The sequence below is a fragment of the Aotus nancymaae genome, unplaced genomic scaffold (genome assembly GCF_030222135.1).
Source record: "Aotus nancymaae isolate 86718 unplaced genomic scaffold, 86718_ANA_hifiasm-v0.15.2.pri h1tg000057l, whole genome shotgun sequence".
NCBI classification, from domain to species: domain Eukaryota; kingdom Metazoa; phylum Chordata; class Mammalia; order Primates; family Aotidae; genus Aotus; species Aotus nancymaae.
Window position 1 is genome coordinate 68,645,518 of NW_026988471.1, and position 19,255 is coordinate 68,664,772.

The window sequence follows — 19,255 nt, forward strand, 5'->3', positions numbered from 1 at the left end:
ATTTTAACCTTAAAATGAGGAAGGTTAACTGTAGGTTGGACTTTAAGTCTAGCTGGGCATGCCGGGCTCCGGGGAAGTCTCTAGCCCCCCTGAAATAGGTGCTTGTGGTTAATAAGCTTCTTGGATCCTTTGTTACTGATTGGCTGAGAGTTAGATAAGCTAGATCTTGAGTGAAGGGCTTCTGTTATTTTCTTCCAGGCAATTTTTAAAATTTATTTTTATTTTATTTATTTGTCTTTTGAGACAGAGTCTCGTTCTGTTGCCCAGGCTGAAGTACAGTGACTCAATCTTGGCTGACTGCAACCTCTACTTCCTGGAGTTCATATGATTCTCCTGCCTCAGGCTCCTCAGTAGCTGGGATTACAGGCACCCACCACCATGTCTGGCTAAATTTTTATATTTTTATTAGAGACAGGGTTTTGCCATGTTGGCCAGGCTGATTGCAAACTTCTGACCTCAGGTGATCTACCTACCTCAGCCTCCCAAAGTGCTGGGATTATACGTATGAGCCACCACACCCGTCCCAGGCCATTTAAAAATGGGAAAACGCACCCAATTCAGATGCCTGCCTGTCTCATGACCGTGTGGCCACCCAGGAATCAAAGTTCCTCATCCTCAACCCTTTCATTCTTTCTCTTCCCAAACCATGTTTCTGCAAGCCAGGGCCATTCTAGCAAATCCCATTTCTGACACCAATTGTATAGGAAAACAAAGTATTCTTCCTTATACTTTAACACTTTTTCACTTCTAGCACCAGATGTGGGTGGGTGAGGGGGCGGGGAAGGGTTCCCACATCAAGCAGTTCTTCAGTTCTCTTTGGACATCAACTGAGCGTGCCACAATTTAACTCAATTCCAGCACTATCAAGTTAGCTCAGACCCCTCTGGTAAAGGCAGGGGTGTCCAATCTTTTGTCTTCTCTGAGCCACATTGGAAGAAGAAGAATTGTCTTGGGCCACACATAAAATACACTAACACTAACAATAGCTCATGAGCTAAAAAAAAAAAAAAAAAAAATGCAAAAAAACTCATAATGTTTTAAGAAAGTTTACAAATTTGTATTGAGCCACATTCAAAGCTGTCCTGGGCCACCTGTGGCTCACAGGCCACAGGTTGGACAAGCTTGGGTTAAGGGATCAGTCGACAAGCCTCCCCTACTTCAGATGCCAGTGGAAAGTTCAGCTTGTCACCTGTGCTTCTAATGGAATGGCTAGAAATCAGAGGTTCTCATGACCCCTGTTTTCTTCCATCATTTGCTAGAATGGCTCATGGAAGTCAGGAAAACAGTTTATTTACTGGATTATCAGTTTATGATAAAGGGATATAGTTCTGGAATAGCCAGATGGAAGAACGCATAGGGAGGGGCAGGTGGGGCGGGGCTCACAGCTTCCAAGGCCTCTCCAGGTACGCCGTCTTCCCAGGACCTCCCTGTGTTCACTAACCTGAAAGTTCTTCAAACCCTCCACTCCCTATTTCTCACTTCCTTTGAGTTGTTACAGAGTCTTTGTTACACAGGTGTGATTGATCAAATCATTGGTAATTGGTGATGAAATCAATCTCCAGCCTTTCTCCCCTCCCCTGAGGTGAGAGGTTGGAATGAAAATTCCAACTCTCTAATCATAGAGTTTGTTTACTGGGGCAACCAGCCCCCCATCCTATAGTTATCTGGGGTCTTTCCAGACATCCCCTCATTAACATAAACTCAGGTCCGGTTATGGGGCTTGTTATGAATAACGAAAGATGCTCCTTTCACCATTATTGTTCTTATCGCTTAGAAAATTCCAAGGGATTTAGGAGTTCTGTACCAGGCATAGGAGGAACAACAGGTGTATATTCCTTATCATAAGTCACAATATTATATGCCCTGACTGCATCTTCTTCTCATGCCACTCTTGCCCTTGTTCACAATGCTTTTGTCCATCCCTCAAACACAGTAAGCTCATTTCTGCCGCAGTGCATTTGCACTAACTGCTCTAGCTGCCTGAAAGAGTTCTCCAGAACTTTGAATGGCTAGCTCCTTCCCTTCATTCAGGTCTTAGTTCAGATGTCAACTCCTCAGAGATGCCTCCCAGATTGCCCTGCCCAGGCCAGCTCCTTCCTGATAACCTGATCCTGTCATCCTCCATGTTGGGAGTCAGCAAATGTTTTCCATGAAGGGCCAAACAGTAAATATTAGAAGTTAGAAGTAAGAGTTAAAAATATATTTTAAAATTATCAAAGTGTTTTAGCAGCTGATGCTGGGCCTGTTTATATCAGAATTAATTAGAGTTAGCCAAATTATGATGTATCCCTACAGTAGATATCACCACTGTCACCAAGTCCACTGTCTCTGGGGTCACAGACAGCCTGGTTGATGTATATCTGGCATTTAGAAAGAGAAGTCAGAGGGCTGGGTGTGGTGGCTCACAGCTGTAATCCCAGCACTTTGGGAGGCTGAGGTGGGCAGATCATTTGAGGTCAGGAGTTCAAGACCAGCCTGGTCAACATAGTGAAACCTAGTCTCTGCTATAAATACAAAATTTAGCTGGGCGTGGTGGTGCACACCTGTAATCCTAGTACTAGGGAGGCTGAGACAGGAGAATTGCTTGAACCTGGGAGGCAGAGGTTGCAGTGAGCTGAGATCACGTCACTGGACTCCAGCCTGGACAACAGAGCAAGATTCTGCTTTAAAAAAAAAAAAAAAAAGGAAAGAGAAGTCAGAATGAATCCTTTTTTTTTTTTAAGTGAAATAAGTGGGGTTAAGTAATGATTTCTTTTGTAGAAAGAGCTTCAAAATTATGTTTGTTAAAGATATTTGTCAAAAGATTAAGATGTCTAGTTATATATAAAATAAAATAAATGTGTTGTCTATCTCTCCTGGTAGACTATAAATGCCTTGACAGCAGGTTCATTGTCTTATCCTCTGCATTATCTCTATTAACAGAACAAGCACCTGGAGAGGTGCTGTTAGAGGTGATTTGGGAATATTTGGTGATTAAATGAGTAAATCTATACAGCCCATGAGTCACTGCATCCGATAAAGTCTCCCTTCCAAACATCCCACGTATGTCATATTCCAATGCCACACCCTGCCCAGGCCTTTGCCTCTTCCCATCTGTTCTTGTAGTCATCTCTCAAACCTTCTTGACTCCTTCTCCCTCATTCCCATCTCTCTCATTCCCTATAGTAAAGTACAGTACCTTGCTAAAGCTTTTCTTTTATTATAGCATTTCTCTGCAAATAACAAAAACCTTTCCACTGTATTCCCATGACCTATGGTATACTATAAAGCCAGACTCCTCAGTCGGCCATGCAAGGCCCTTACCATTCAGTTTGCTTTGGCTTTTCCAACCCTGTTTCTGAGCCTTCCCTGGAATAAGCCCTCTGCTGCCACACCCAAATTTCCTCATTATCCCTGAACCTGTAGCTCATTCCCACCTCTGCATGTTTGCTCAGGCTGTGCCCCAGGACTAGTTGATTCTTCCCTTAGTTGAACCTCCAGGTAATAGGAGGCAAGTCAGCAATGAATGATGGGAAACAAGGAAGAAGGAAACTGGAAGGTGAAAAGCAAATGTGACCAAAGAAGGCCTAAGTGGTCATCAAGTGGGTTAAGAAGGACTTAGTTATCATTGAAAAGCACGCTGCTTGGTCAAATTATCTAGACCAGTGCTTTTCAAACTACTTTGCAGGCACATATATGGGGAATCTTGTACAAATGCAGATTCTGGGAGTAGGTCTGGAGTAGGGAGGGGCCTGAGATTCTGGTTTTTTTTTTTTTCTGAGACAGGGTCTCACTGTGTCGCCCAGATTGGAGTGCAGTGGGGTGATCTTGGCTCACTGCAACCTCCACCTCCCAGGCTCAAGTGATTCTCCTGCCTCAGCTTCCTGAGTAGCTGGAATTACAGGTATGTACCACTACTGCCCAGTTAATTTTTGTATTTTTAATAGATATGAGGTTTCACTATGTGGGCCAGGCTGGTCTTGAACTTCTGACCTCAAATGATCCACCTGCCTCAGCCTCCCAAAGTGCTGGGATTACCAGGCATGAGCCACCGTGCCCAGCCAGATTCTGCATTTTTAACAAGCTCCCAGGAATGACTGTACTCCTGGTTCTAGGATAACTCCTTGAGTATCAAGGATCTAACTACATTCTGAGAAAAGGAGCCTTAACCAGGTGGTTCATGCTTGTAGTCTCAGCAACTTGAGAGGCTGAGGCAGGAAGATCGCTTGAGCCCAGGAGTTCAAGGCTGTAGTGGGCTGTGACTGCACCACTACACTCCAGCCTGGACAATGGAGGGAGACCCTGACTCAAAAAAAAAAAAAAAAAAAAAAAGAATAGAAAAGAAAAGGAGGCTTGTCCATATGACTTAGATATGGGAACAGGAGTTGGTAGGCTGCCGTTAGAGGGCTATTTATACATCATGAGAACTCCACAAGAGTCCTAGAGTACAATGAAGACATTTCTTGCATTCTGAACAACTGAAAAAAATGTGTTATGGATTCCACGTGCAAGATGGCCGCAGTCAGCAAGGAGAGACGTTGCTAAGGGGCTTGCCTGAAATGAGGGGATTCTAACATTTTCAGAGAACCTTTTGGAAAGAACAAGTCTACTTCAATAAATGAAGGAGAATAAAGAAAATTCAAGCCCTTCAGTAACTTCAGCAAACCTGGACCACACAAAACCATGTTGGTACTGGAATAAGAAAGACTTGGCTCATATACCCTCACAACTTGAAGGACTTGATCCAGACACTGAGGCCCAGTACCGCCGAGAGGGCCCTCAGTTCATCTTTGATGTGGGCACATGTTTGGGGCTACACTATAATACCTTGGCAACTGGAATAATTTATTTTCATCACTTCTATATGTTTCATTTCTTCAAGCAATTCCCAAGATATGTGACAGGAGCCTGTTGCCTCTTTCTGGCTGGGAAAGTAGAAGAAACACCAAAAAAAAAAATGTAAAGATATCATCAAAACAGCTCGTAGTTTATTAAATGATGTACAGTTTGGCTAGTTTGGAGATGACCCAAAGGAGGAAGTAATGGATCTGGAGAGAATCTTACTGTAGACCATCAAGTTTGATTTACAGGTGGAACATCCATACCAGTTCCTACTCAAATATGCAAAGCAACTCAAAGGTGATAAAAACAAAATTCAAAAGTTGGTTCAAATGGCATGGACATTTGTAAATGACAGTCTCTGCACCACCTTGTCACTGCAGTGGGAACCAGAGATCATAGCGGTAGCAGTGATGTGTCTCGCAGGACGTTTGTGCAAATTCGAAATACAAGAATGGACCTCCAAACCCATGTATAGGAGATGGTGGGAGCAGTTTGTTCAAGATGTCCCAGTGGACGTTTTGGAAGACATATGCCACCAAATCCTGGGTCTTTACTCACAAGGAAAACAACAGATGCCTCATCACACACCCCATCAGCTGCAACAGCCCCCATCTCTTCAGCCTACACCACAAGTGCCCCAAGTACAACAGTCACAACCCTCTCAAGGCTCTGAACCATCCCAGCCCCAGCAGAAGGACCCCCAGCAACCAGCCCAGTAGCAGCAGCCAACCCAGCAGCCCAAGAAACCCTCTCTACAGCCCAGTTCTCCCCGACAGGTTAAGCGAGCCATGGTTGTTTCTCCCAAAGAAGAGAACAAAGCAGAACCACCACCACCTAAAATTCCCAAGATTGAGACCACTCACCCACCGTTGCCTCCAGCCCACCCACCTCCAGACCGAAAGCCTCCCCTCGCTGCTGCCTTAGGTGAGGCTGAGCCACCGGGCCCTGTGGATACCACTGACCTCCCCAAAGTCCAGATTCCTCCTCTGGCCCACCCGGCTCCTGTGCACCAGCCACCACCACTGCCACACCGGCCCCCGGCCCCTCCCCGCTCCAGCTACATGACCGGGATGTCCACCACCAGCTCCTACATGTCTGGAGAGGGCTACCAGAGCCTGCAGTTCATGGTGAAGGCTGAGGGGCCCTCCTATGGCTCACCTGCACACCTGCCCTACCACCCTGACGTCTACCCACCCAACCCACCCCTGCCGCCTGTGCCTTCTCCCCTGGCCTCCTTCCCCTCACCTGCCACCCCACCCCCTACTCCTGGTTACCCCCCACCCCACCCACCTATAACCCCAACTTCCCACCCCTGCCCCACACCTGCCCCCTACCCACGCAGTACCCCCCTCACCCTCCTCCAGGCTTGGGCCTGTCACCAGCCAGCTACCCACCCCCTGCTGTGCCCCCTGGAGTACAGCCCCCTGTGCCCCCACCCATTCCCTCACCTGGCGTGCCTCCAGTTGGGGGGCTGGGGCAGGCAGCCTGGATGAGATAACATGAGGCTTTTTTCCCTTTTTTTTTCTTCACAGGCTTTTCTAATTGGCTTGCAGAGTAGTTGAAGTGGGGAAGCAGCAGGGTACCTTGTATAATGTGTGACCATTGGAGTATGGGAGGAATGGACCAGGCCCCTGGGATAAAATCGGGGTAGTCCTCATCTGGAGGACGGGGACAGCCAGCTTTCAGAGTAGCTTCATCAGTGCCCTTGCAGTCTGACTGTGTACACTCCGTTCAGCTCATGTCTGAGAGTCCTGCACTGGGTTACTTTATACTAGTGAAGACGTTAACCAGCCATATTGGCTCAATAAATAACTTTGATAAGGAGTTAATTTCCTTCTAGAAATCAGTGCCTACTTTTCCAGGAAATTCAATTTTAAATAGTCCAATTCCATCTGAAGCCAAGCTGTTGTCATTTTCATTCAATGACATTCTCTCCCATGACACCCAGAAGGGTCAGAAGAAACACGTTTCATTTATAGATGTTTGCATCCTTTGTATTAAAATTGTTTTGAAGGGGTTAAAAAAAAGTGTGATGATTCAAGTCTTCTTGATGAAAGAGGGGGTGCTGAAAACTCAGGACAAAGTTGAATGTATAAGTCTGCAGCTTAAAGGGAAGAAACATCTTTAATCCTAGAATAGTGGCACTGAAAATCACCACTGGGAAATGAAAAGATTCTAATGCTGGTTGGGCTGCTGGCCTGTCATTACACATACACGTACACGCATACAAACATACTCACACATATGCACACACAGAGAGGAGGCTGGTATGCTGTAGGCTGGATTATCTCTTTTCTCAAAGGGGGAGCTTCTTCTGATCTGCTGTTACATTCAGTTCAGAATCTGTGTCCAGCTTGAGTACAAGTAATGGTACTTTACCCTAACAAAACAATAGGATTCATATCTGTCATGTGTATCTCCAAACAGAAGAGCAGGTAGGAAAATATTTTACTAGTATGATACAGTTGACTTTTTTTTAACAGTTTCTCTAATTACTAACCCACCCCTTATATCTTTGGCTAATCAGTACCTAGCCTTTTGATAAAGTTGGGTGCCATTTCCTCATGGCTTAGCTTCATGCATACTGCAAGTTATCCTGATTAATGATTTTAATGCCATTTCCTTCATCACAATAATTTTCCCTCTGCTTTTATCACAGAAGAACTTCTGCTTGGGTGACTGAACTCTGATCTTGACCTAGAGTCATGGCCATGGTAAGTTGTGAAATGCCTCACCCTATCTGGTACTAGCTGCCAACAGGTACAGAATGTGGACTCAGCAACTGTTAGTTTAAACAAAGCCTTGTTTATTCAACAGAGGGGAAGGAAGAGGACATGAAAAGGCAGGTCTATTTCTAAACATCATTTAAATTTCTTTAAGGGGTGGTAAGCAACTTGACCTTGAAAATTGATTCAAAGAGAGAATTCTTTGAATCCTTTTAACATCCTGAGAATATAGAAACGAGTTGTAGTTTTCTGTCTGCACAAGCACTACATGTTTATTTTAGAACAATTAAAAAGGAAAAACTAAAATTTCTGCAGGTTCTACCACCAGAACAGGACTGCTATCAACATTCTGAAGTAGCCACATCATTTCAGGCTCATCAAGAAGGGTGCTTCTTAACAATATGGTGTGTCAACTGCCCCCTGCTTTAGACAGTAATCGGACTCCTTGGGCCTTGTTTATCTGATGTTTGGAACAATCATGGAATTGAATCCCTTTGAGAGTTCTGTAAAGTTCAGCTCTGAGGTGGAAGCTGAGCCTCTTCGCTGAAAACATGGCTCTGTCTAAGGCTGGCCATCTGCTCTCCTCTCTCTCACCCAAATACGGTTTCTGAATAGACAAGTAATTCTAAGTAATTCTGATCTGTGGTCTTCTGAAAGAAGCAATAATAGAAGTAGAAATCTTATACCTAGATAGGAAATGGAGAGTCTGCCAGCTTGAGATGCCTTCCTTTAGGAAGAAGGATATATAAAGTATCCTGAACAAATAGTAATATACTCTTAAATTTTTTTTGCATTAGGTATTCCAGAATTTCTTCATGATCTCTGACAGTCAAAGGCATATTCATGTGTGCCCCAAATCTCTCATGCTTTAGTTTAAAATCAATTTCTTGCTGACTGATTCTCCCTGGCCATGGATAATTTTTTAAAAATACTTATTTATTTATTTATTTATTTTTATTTTTTATAGAGATGAGGGTCTCGCTATGTTGCCCAAGCTGGTCTCGAACTCCTGGCCTCAAGCAATCCTTCTACTTTGGCCTCCCAAAGTGCTGGGATCATAGGCATGAGCCACTGTGCCTAGCCAACGTGGAGAATATTTATTCAGAAATGCTCATGGTGTCCCTACTTTGTGCCACATGTAGCACTAGGACTCAGAATTAATGAGATGCTCTTCGTGTCTTCAGCAGGCTCACAGCTTTCCTACAAATGAAGACTGTAATCACGTGGCCCTTTATGTGCTTTCCGCTCTAGAAAAATTACCTCCGTTGCTCTCTCTTTCCTCCTTAAACCTGTTTTTCTATCATGACTATTATTTATTAAACAGATAAAGGACATTTTAAAAAGAAAATCACACTACACAGTCGCAAGATGGGAAATACCAACTATTTGCCGTTATTTTATTTTAGACCTTACTCATGGGTATAATGATTTTTTTTTTTTTTTTTTTTTTGAGACGGAGTTTCGCTCTTCTTACCCAGTCTGGAGTGCAATGGGGCGATCTCGGCTCACCGCAACCTCCGCTTCCTGGGTTCAAGCAGTTCTCCTGCCTCAGCCCCCCGAGTAGCTGGGACTACAGGCACGCGCCACCATGCCCGGCTAATTTTTTTATTTTTAGTAGAGACAGGGTTTCACCTTGTTGACCAGGATGGTCTCGATCTCTTGGCCTCGTGATCCACCAGCCTCGGCCTCCCAAAGTGCTGGGATTATAGGCGTGAGCCACCGCGCCCGGCCCGGTATAATGATTTTTAAAGAACAGTAATAAGAGCATAAATAATAACTTTGTAGTCTTCCTTTTCCCCCACTTCGTATAGGAATATAGGAAACAAGTTATGTATTCACTCTGATCTTATGCTTTATCTCTTCTCTATGCAAATGAGATAAGATAATATTTATATTACATTTCATATCATTAAAATTATTTACTCTAAATAGTGGTTATTTTAATTTTCTTCTTAATTTTTAAAATAATTTCCAAATTCTCTACAATATGTTTTTAAATCATTGTATTCAAGATTTTAAAACATGTCTTGTTGAGGTATAATTTGCACATAGTGAAATGCACATCCTTTAAGATTCCTGGTAGATAAGTTTTGACAAATGTATATCCCCACATAGCCTACTCCCCTATAGAGACAGGACATTTTATCACTCCCAGAAGCTCCTCCATGCCCCTTCCAGATCAACCCCCCAGCCCTCCACTCCACACAAGAAATGCAACTGCTGTTCTGAGTGTTATAGGTTAGTTTTGTCTGTTCTAGAATATCCTATAAACGGAATCATAGAGTGCATAGAGTAGGTACTCTATTGTGTCTGACTCTTTCTCTGGGCATCATATTTTTTTGCAATTCATCCATGTTGCTGCATCAACAGTTTGTTCCTCCATTCCTCTGTACTGCTCATTAGTATTCCATTGTATTGTATTCCAATCTTTTTGGCATCTATCTTCTTCATTAATAATGTAATAATGATATTTAATCAATTGTGATATGGCATCTATCTATTCATTTTTGTCATTCCTTCCTATATCCTCTCTGTTTCCTTTGCCTGTTACCATAATGGGTGCTCTTGGAACAGAATTCCCTGTCTTCCCAGAATGGATAATGGTGTATTATACCCTGAAATTTAATCAATTTGGATACTTATCGTGCAAACAGGGAACACACTTCTTGATCTTTTTCCTGGAGAAAGAGTCACTAAGAATGCTAACTGATAACAGAACTAGCCTTGCCAATCCCTCTATCGATTCACCTTGTTATATATTAATTCTAATCCCATAGTAGTGTCCCTCAGCAATGCAGTTTGCTTAAGAGTTGAATGCAGTGTTTGAGTGCCATCCAAAAATTTTTCAATATGGGAGTTCCAAAAGAACCTTGTGAAACATTCAACTCAGAAAGCTGTCTCATGCTGAGGCCAAAGGCCATGTTGGAATTCTGACAGCAAATCACCAAATTGCATACTACTACTGACATATGATAGAAGAAAAGAAGTAAAGTGCCTCTATTAGTTTCTTAAGGCTGCCAAAACAAAATATTAGGTTGGTGCAAAAGTAATTGCACCAACCTAATACCACAAATTGGGTGGCTTAGAATAATAGAAATTTATTGCCTCACAGTTCTGGAGGCCAGAAATCCAAAGCAAAGCAAGATGTCAGCCGGGCTGTGCTCCCTTTGACACCTGTGCAGAAGCCTTCTGGACCTCTTCCTAGCTTCTGGGGTTTGCTGGCAATCCTAGCGATTCCTCGGCTTGCTGCTGCATAACTTCCATCTGCCTTTGTCTTATGGTGCTTCACATATCCACATCATCTTATAAGGACACCAGTCATATTGGATGAGGGGCCTACCCTACTCTAGTATCACCTCATCTTAACTGATGACATCAGCAGTGGCCCTATTTCCAAATAAGGTCACATTCTGAGATGCTGGAGGTTAAGACTTCAATGTGTCTTTTTTGGGGGAGAGATACAATTCAACCAATAATGGTGCCCAAAAAAGTTGATGTCATAAATTTCTACCTTCCTCTGTCAGATGTATAGAGGATGATGACCAAGTGCCAATGCTTACCATATCCAGGACATGAAAGCCTGGTCTTCTGGCAGAGAAGGTCCATACCCTGGGTATTTGAGGACTTGAGTGGGCTTGATGTGGGCCACTATGGACCTGAGAGGTCTAGGCCAGGGTGGTCTAGTGCAGGAAGCTCAAATCTGCCTTGCTAGAGAACTGCGCTAAGGGTTTAAAAATCCTCTATTCCTTTAGATGGCCCATATCACATTCTTGGATCCAGTTAAATTATCGGAAAACTTTAGCTCTATTCTACACCGTTTTTGCCACCTTGTACAAATGCTCCATCCTAAATTCTGCTTTGGCATTACCCCATAGGCTTATGTGGAGGGATAATACAAGAAATAGGCAAAATAATCTCATCATTTTATTTTAATAAAATAATATAAATAACTATGGAGGTACAGCTGAAGTCCTCTTTGATTATGATGATGATGATGATGATGATGATAGCATCAAGTCTGAGTTTTTGTTTTAGTGTTTACTTTTTCTGGGTTTTGTACTAAGTGCTTTCCTATATTATCCTGTTTCTGTGAGTTGTCATTATTCCCAATATACAAGTGAGAAAAATGAAACATCCCCAGGCCACACAGCTAGAAAGAAGTAAAGACAAGAATCAACCCCAGGTCTACCCGACTCCAGTGCCTATGCTCCTTCCCTCTAAGCTTCTCAGTAGACCAGGCGCCAGCTAATCCCTCTTCCTCAGCCTCTGGACAGTGGACGATCCTGGATTTCCTATAAGCTCAAGGATTGTCCCTTCTCAGCCATCCTTTCTGGGCTCTCCTCTCTTGGACCTGTACTGTTGGAAAGATCCAGGCTTATCCCAAGTCCCTGTTTCCTATTTTCACTTTCTTTCCAGGTCATCTCATCAAGTACCACCTAAATGCTGACGCATCCTAACTATTATGCCGGGCATGACCTCTAGACTTATATTGTGTAACCAATTGTCCTTTTGACAATTCCACTTGGATATTCAATGGACATCCCAAACTTAATATTTCCAACATAGAACTTCTAAACCCCACCCCACACTGCCCCCTAAATCTGGTAGTCTTCCTCCAGTTTTCCCCATCTGGATAAATGATACCCAGCTGCTCAGGGAAAAAGATTTAGAGTTTTACTTGATTCTTTTCTTTCCTCACCTCCCACGTCAGTCCATCAGCAAGTTCTGTCGCCTTTGCTCCAAAACATGTGCTGAGCTGTCTGTTCTTCTGTTTATTTCTGTCTTAACTATTTCACCCTCGTCTAGCTCATATCCCACCCCCAGATCTTGGCCCAGGCTCTCAAATGGTCTCTGCATCTCTCTACAGCAGCCTGGGGATCTTTTAAACAGATAAGTCAGATCACATGTCCCCATCCACTTGCTTAAAACCTGTCAGTGGCTTTCTACTGTACTTAGAATGAAATGCAAACTTCTTATCTGGCTTAGAAGGGCTGCCTTGTGCTGGCCCCAGCCCACCTCTCTGATTTCCTTATATTTATTTTTAATTCATTTATTTAAATTTTTATATTATAGAAAACTTTAAACATGCACAAAAGTAAACAGAATACTATAAGGAACCCCTTTGTGTACCTATCAATAATTATTAACTCATGGTCACTCTTGTTTTTTGTATTTGTTTTTTTTGAGACAGGGTCTCACTCTGTCGCCCAGATTGGAGCACAGTGGTGCGATCTCGGCTCACTGCAACCTCCACCTCCTGGGCTCAAGAGATCCTCCCACCTCAGCTTCCTGAGCAGCTGAGACTACAGGCCTATGCCACCATGTATGGCTAATTTTTTTGTATGTTTTTGTAGAGATGAGGTTTCACCATGTTTTCCCAGGCTGTTCTCAGACTCCTGGCTCAAGAGATCTGCCTGCCTCAGCCTCTCAAAGGGCTGGGATTACCGGGGTAAGTCACCGCATCTGGCCTGTTTCTTCTTTATTTCTACTTACCTCCCCTTTTTTTCCACTTGTATGATTTTGAAGCAAACCCAAGATATCTTACATTTCATCTGTAAACTATTTCAATAGATTAAATTCTTTTCAAAATGAAATACCACCATAATGCCAATTTATACCTAAAAATGTTAAAACCAAGTCCTTAGTGTCATCAAATATCAAGTCAGTGTTCAAATTTCCATTGTCTCATAAATTTTTTTTTTTTAAACTGTTTGATTTGTGATCCAAATTATGACACTACAGGTTCACATTATGATCATTGATGTTCCTTTCCAACATCTTTTAAACAGTAGTTCCTTTCTATCTCTCTCTTTAAATTCCCTTTGCAATTTCTTTGTGGAAGAAACTAGATCGTTGGCTAAGTGCTGCGTCTCAGTCTGGATTTTGCTGACTGCAATCCTTTGGTGTGGTTTCACATTCTCCTTTCTCCTCTGTTTACTGTAAATTTGTTTTTGGCTCTAGAAGCTTGATTAGATTCAGGTTTGATATTTTTCCCTTTTGTGGGGAACAGGATTCCACAGAGATGTCGTTCATTTCCCCCTCCCCTCCTTGCCCACCAACTTGAGGCACACTGGCCTCCATCCTGCTCTCCCTAAAAGCTAGTTCCAGCCTCAGGGCCTTTGCAGAAGCCATTTCCTCTGCCCTAACCCTTGCTTCCATCTTTGCATGGGTAGCTGCTTCCTCTGATTCAGCTCTTAGCCTCAGTGTCACTCCTCAGAACGGGCCCTCCAGGACCTCTCTATCTGCTTCACAGCACTACTCACCCCCAGGCACTTTATGGAATGTGAATTGTAGGCTTGTTTACTGTCTGCCTCCCATGAGCTAGAGTATCAGCTCCCAGGGAACAAGAGCTTCATTTTTTGTGGTCACTGCTGTATCCCCAGCACCTGGAATACTGTCTAGGCTATGGTCAGTACTCAGCAAATGTTTGCGGAATGATATGCCTCTGTGTTGGTAAGAGGCTGCCTCTCAGTAACATTACTCTCTGTGTGCTCAGGCAACCAAAGGAGGTACTGTCAAAGCTGCTTCAGGATTCAATGCCATGGAAGATGCCCAGACCCTGAGGAAGGCCATGAAAGGGCTCGGTAAGTGTCCTGCGGGAAGTGAATCCTCCTGCATGCACTGCACAACACAGGGTCACACAAGAGGGTGCCATGTCTCCTGGCCATCACGTGGGTCTTCCTTTAATAAAACACAAGGGAGTCCAGTCACCGTGGCTCATGACTATAATCTCAGCACTTCGGGAGGCTGAGGCAGGTGGATCACTTGAGGCCAAGAGTTGAGGCAAGCTTGGCCAACATAGTAAGACCCCATCTGAACTGAAAATAAAGAAATTAGCCGAGCATGGTGGCACATACCTGTAATCCCAGCTACTTGGGAGGCTGAGACAGGAGAATCACTTAAACCCGGGAGGTGAAGGTTGCAGTGAGCTGAGATATTGCCATGGCGCTCCAGCCTGGGTGACAGAGCGAGATTCCATCTCAAAGAAAGAAAGAAGGAAAGAAGGGAAGAAGAAAGGAAAGAAGGAAGAGACGGAGGGAGGGAAAGAAAACACATGGGACAAGTTGAGATAAGTTGGGACAAATTGGAGGGGGATGGGCATTAGTTCTTCACTTTAATAATGATAAATTTAATATACTCATGGATTTCCCCAATTGTTTAAACCTGCTTTGAATTACAAAATCATGAATCTGCATATTAAATTTTAGAAATGTATTTGTTTTCCAGTTAGTGCTGGTATGTATATGGTGCCATAAGATTTACAAAGCACTTTCACAAACATTACCTCGTTAGATATATGCAGCAACCTGTGGTTTAGTGAAAGGAGCTATTCCTGTTGTTATTTCAGCCCATTTTACAGATGTGAAACTGAGACCCAAAAAGGCCAAGTAACTCTTACCAAATCGCATAGTGAGTGGAACTGAGCCATGGCTCACACTTGGCAGATCCCCATCTCAAGCTTAGGCCAATCCGTGCTAAGTCCACATTCTTGCCTGGAGTCCCTCTGCTTGTTGCCGTGGTGATAGACACAGCTGTGACAGCACTGACATGCAATGTGTGGAATTTAATGTGAGAAGGCTGGTGAAGCAGCCTTGTTGTCTGGGGTAAATACCAAGGTTTTTGGTGTCACGGACAAGGAGATTACAGTCGCAGACACACACATGCACACACACAGAGTGAGTTTGGAGCAGGAGTTTAATAGACAAAAGAAAAGAACAGCTCTCCATCACAGAGAGGGGTCCCAGCCAGATGCCAAGTGGTAGTAAAAATGTTAGGGTTTTCATAAATGGGCTACTGAGGAGGGAGCTCATGAGGAGGGGATTCTTATCTTCCTAGAGCCCGATAGTTTAGTTGGGACCGGGTGTGCTATCTGTATAGAGCGGAGGTTTTTTTTACTAGCTCTTATCCCATTCCCTGACCACAGAGGCTGACTCTTAGTCTGTGTTTCTTTGTCTTGCTTATCTGGGAGGGAGAGTTTCTGTGTCTGTTCCCGTACATCTTCTGGCAGCTGCAGACATCCCCCCAAGTCTGCTTTTAGCTTCTCTATCTTAGTGCACCTAGAGGAAAAGGAATGTGCTTATTTTTTTTTATTTTTGAGACGGAGTTTCGCTCTTGTTACCCAGGCTGGAGTGCAATGGCGCGATCTCGGCTCACCGCAACCTCCGCCTCCTGGGTTCAGGCAATTCTCCTGCCTCAGCCTCCTGAGTAGCCGGGATTACAGGCAAGTGCCACCATGCCCAGCTAATTTTTTGTATTTTTAGTAGAGACGGGGTTTCACCATGTTGACCAGGATGGTCTCGATCTCTTGACTTCGTGATCCACCCGCCTCGGCCTCCCAAAGTGCTGGGATTACAGGCGTGAGCCACCGCGCCCAGCAGGAATGTGCTTATTAAGACCCACTGTTTTGCTGGGGCCATTGTATAAGTGTGAAGCTTGGTGATTACCCAGGAGACTTTGCCCTCTCCTTCTGGGCTCAAGCTGTCTTCTCTGTGTTTTACAGCCTGAACTTTTAGGCTGCTTGTTGTTAGAAGTGAAGTGATTTTTTGAACTGCATGAGGTTAGAAAGGGAGCTAGTTTTGAGCTGCTTTTTGTTAAAAGGAAAGTTTTCTGCCAAGGACTTTAAACTTAGGTAGCCAATTTACCCTGTCTACCTAAATAATTTCTTTCTGCCTCCTGTAACATATTTCCCCCCTCAGGAATAGAACCCCTAACTTCTGTTAGGGGAAACTGTGACGATTTCATCTGGCTACTTCCTGCTGGAGAGTGGCACTTTGTGGGAACAGCAGCCAGGGCTCCTCCTGGGGTTAATTTAAGAGTCCCTGGTAGGAGGGTGGTTTCATTTTCGGCTCCATTTGCAGCACCATCTGAAGCTTGATGGTTTTTAGGCGAGAAGAGATAAACTTTCCAAGGAGAACATATGGTTTAGAATATAGGGCCCAAATATGAATATTAAGACTACTATTATTAGTGGGAGCACTATAGGCTGTAACCATGACAACAAAGTTTGTTTGATACCTGTGAGCCATGTAGATGGGTTGTGCTATTGTAAGTGGGTATATGGGCTTGGCTTTGTTTAGCTTCCTTCTTCTTACTTTCTCCCCAAAAAAAGGAAACCTTGGGGCTATAGGTTACCTGGCAGGATTTGAAGGATAATTGCCCAGAACTAGAACATGTTCCCAGATTTTTATATCACCCATGCCTCTCTGTTTTCCCTGAGCTGCAGCCACAGATGGCTGGTTGGTTGACAGGAATAAGCAGGGTTAGTTTAAAAGGTAGGCAAGAACTTTAAAACAACTAATGAGACTCGAAGTTAATAACGGATGTATGGCAAAGTTTTAAAACTTAATTTCTCTTTCCCCAGTCCTCATTTTTGTTAAAAACAATCTGTGATAGGCTGAGCTGTTTGCAAAGCAGACTTCAGTCCTATACTTGGTCTAATTATTTGCATAAAGTACAGCAAGAATAATCATCCTTACATAAGCCCTTTAGATTGGCTTTGATGGAACCTTGTTCCGTGAGGAATTTTAGATAGGACTTTTTAAAGCTAAGCCCAGCCATTTGTTTGTACCTTTAAATTCCCATGAGTTGGGTAAATTTCTTTCCTTCTTGAGGTTCCAGAAGCATGAGGTTCCTAGGCCTGTTAGAAAGTGACATTCTTTACTCACCACAGTTCAGGAACCCTGTATGGAAACTGTGTAAGGCCAGTTTTCCCCAGGGGCTTTTATTAGCTCAGCAAGTTAAGCTTGATTCCTTAAAAGGAAACATAGCCTTCCAGTCAAAGCCTTGGTAAAACAACCAGTTTTTCCAATTGCGTTTTGTTGCAAAAGAAAATGGATTCTTGGCCGGGTATGGTGGCTCAGGCCTGTAATCCCAGCACTTTGGGTGGCCAAGGCAGGTGGATCATCAGGTCAAGAGAGCAAGACCATCCTGGCCAAAATGGTGAAACCCTATCTCTACTAAAAATACAAAAATTAGCTGAGCATGGTAGTGTGCGCCTGTAGTCTTAGCTACTTGGGAGGCTGAGGCAAGAGAATCACTTGAACCCGGGAGACAGAGGTTGCATTGAGTCAAGATTGCACCACTGCACTCTAGCCTGGGAAACAGAGTGAGACTCCATCTCAAAAAAAAAAAAGAGAAAGAAAAGAAAATGGATTATTGCTGCACTGATGCAAACAACTATATTGTTATAATTTAAGAATACTTATAATTAGTTTCCAAATTCCAGAGGAATTAGGCAGAGAGAAATAAACATGCTCAAACTTTGCCTATAGGAGTACAGTTTGCTTAGTTGTCAAAGGTTGTAGCTAGCTTAAGACAAGTTTTTTTGACTCTGAAAAATAAAATAAGGATTAGCAGTGTTCTAAGCATAAATGAAGAATATTGTTTTAGTTTTCTATTAGTTCAGTTCATTCCGTTAACTTTTGTTTTGTTTGACATTCATAAACATTTTAGACTTTTATGAGTTATTTTTTGGTCGTGACAAACCTGCCTTGGAGAGAACTCGTTAAAGTCCCACGGCTTGATTATAAACCATCTTTCAAAGAGAATTAAAACAAAACAACAATTATCTCTAAATGACAAAATGCCCAGTTTGGATACAGTCAGAAACACAATTGACAAAGAAACTTGGTTATTTTTGTGGTTTTCAAAAACCCAACGTAACAACCTTAATTGTGATTAATAGCACATATTCAGACACTAGAACTGCGGGCATCCCATACAGTTTTCAAGCATTACCATTCTTTGCTAAAATATAAGCTGAAGAGTATTAGACATAATTTTGGTAATTTTATGTACCTCGACATGTTAAATCATTCTGTTTACCTCTGTTCTGGATGTTTCAGGGACGCTTTGCAGCACCCAAAAGCCAGGGGTTAGGAAAGACAAACTTGAGACAAGTTCGACTTTGCGAAGCCTGTTAAGTATATTTAAAATTTAAAACACTTGATATTATGAAATAGAATTTTAGATTACCATAAGTGTTTTGTTTTTGCCAAAAGGATGAGCCAGAAAATTGAAATTAAAATTTGAAAAAGCAAAAGCCACTCATTAGCCTTTTCTATTACATGAAAATTTAAGAGGGAAGTTAAATTTTACCCTTGCATTAGTTTGCTATTAATGTTAACCTTATTTTTTAATGAAACTTTATAGACAATCCTATTTAATTTTAACCAGTTTGACCATGAAGTGAGATTTTCACATGCCTGTGATAACCCTTGACAAGTTTTGCTAAAGAGTAGATTAGCATTTTAAGAAAACCTTGCTGTGCTTTTATTTCAGTGATTAATTTACAGAAAAAAATATACCCTTTTGAATTTAGTTAATATGTTCACACAGTTTTCTTCGCAAGATTAATTTTTACAATTTTTTTTACAATGTGCTTAAACCTTCTACTTTATTTAAAACAATTATTTATTCCTAAGCAAAATATACATTTCCATGCCTTCTTATAATCTTTAAATAAGAACACATTTTACTGTTTTTACACACTTTGCATGCAATTCCATGGTCATTAGTTTCAATCACATGTTATAATGTTATAATGGTAACTTTTAGTAATTTTTAACTTGAATGTAAAAGTATTAGGTTGTTTTAATTATGTGCTAGATGCAGATAAAGTTTGACTCCTTTCAGCATAGTTAAGGGCATGTTTACCTTCATATGTTCCCAGGCCCTACCAATTGTGAAGCAGGCAAGCTGACAGTTTG

At 42.6% G+C, this 19,255-nt stretch overlaps 1 protein-coding gene and 1 pseudogene across 3 annotated transcripts in view; both read left to right on the top strand.

Moving 5' to 3' along the window:
• ANXA4 (annexin A4) overlaps positions 1–19,255 on the top strand; it is a 78,995-nt gene that overhangs the window by 32,461 nt on the left and 27,279 nt on the right. For 2 of the 3 annotated variants that reach the window (XM_021671065.2, XM_012433952.3), the window contains exons 2-3: positions 7,481–7,535; positions 14,044–14,131. In XM_021671065.2, the coding sequence (XP_021526740.1) occupies positions 7,527–7,535; positions 14,044–14,131 (97 nt within the window). In that variant the 5' untranslated portion in view covers positions 7,481–7,526. Of the gene's footprint in view, positions 1–3,765; positions 3,884–7,480; positions 7,536–14,043; positions 14,132–19,255 lie in introns of all 3 variants that reach the window. The other variant, XM_064364206.1, reaches the window with a different exon arrangement.
• Positions 3,940–6,319, top strand: LOC105704612 (cyclin-K-like; annotated as a pseudogene).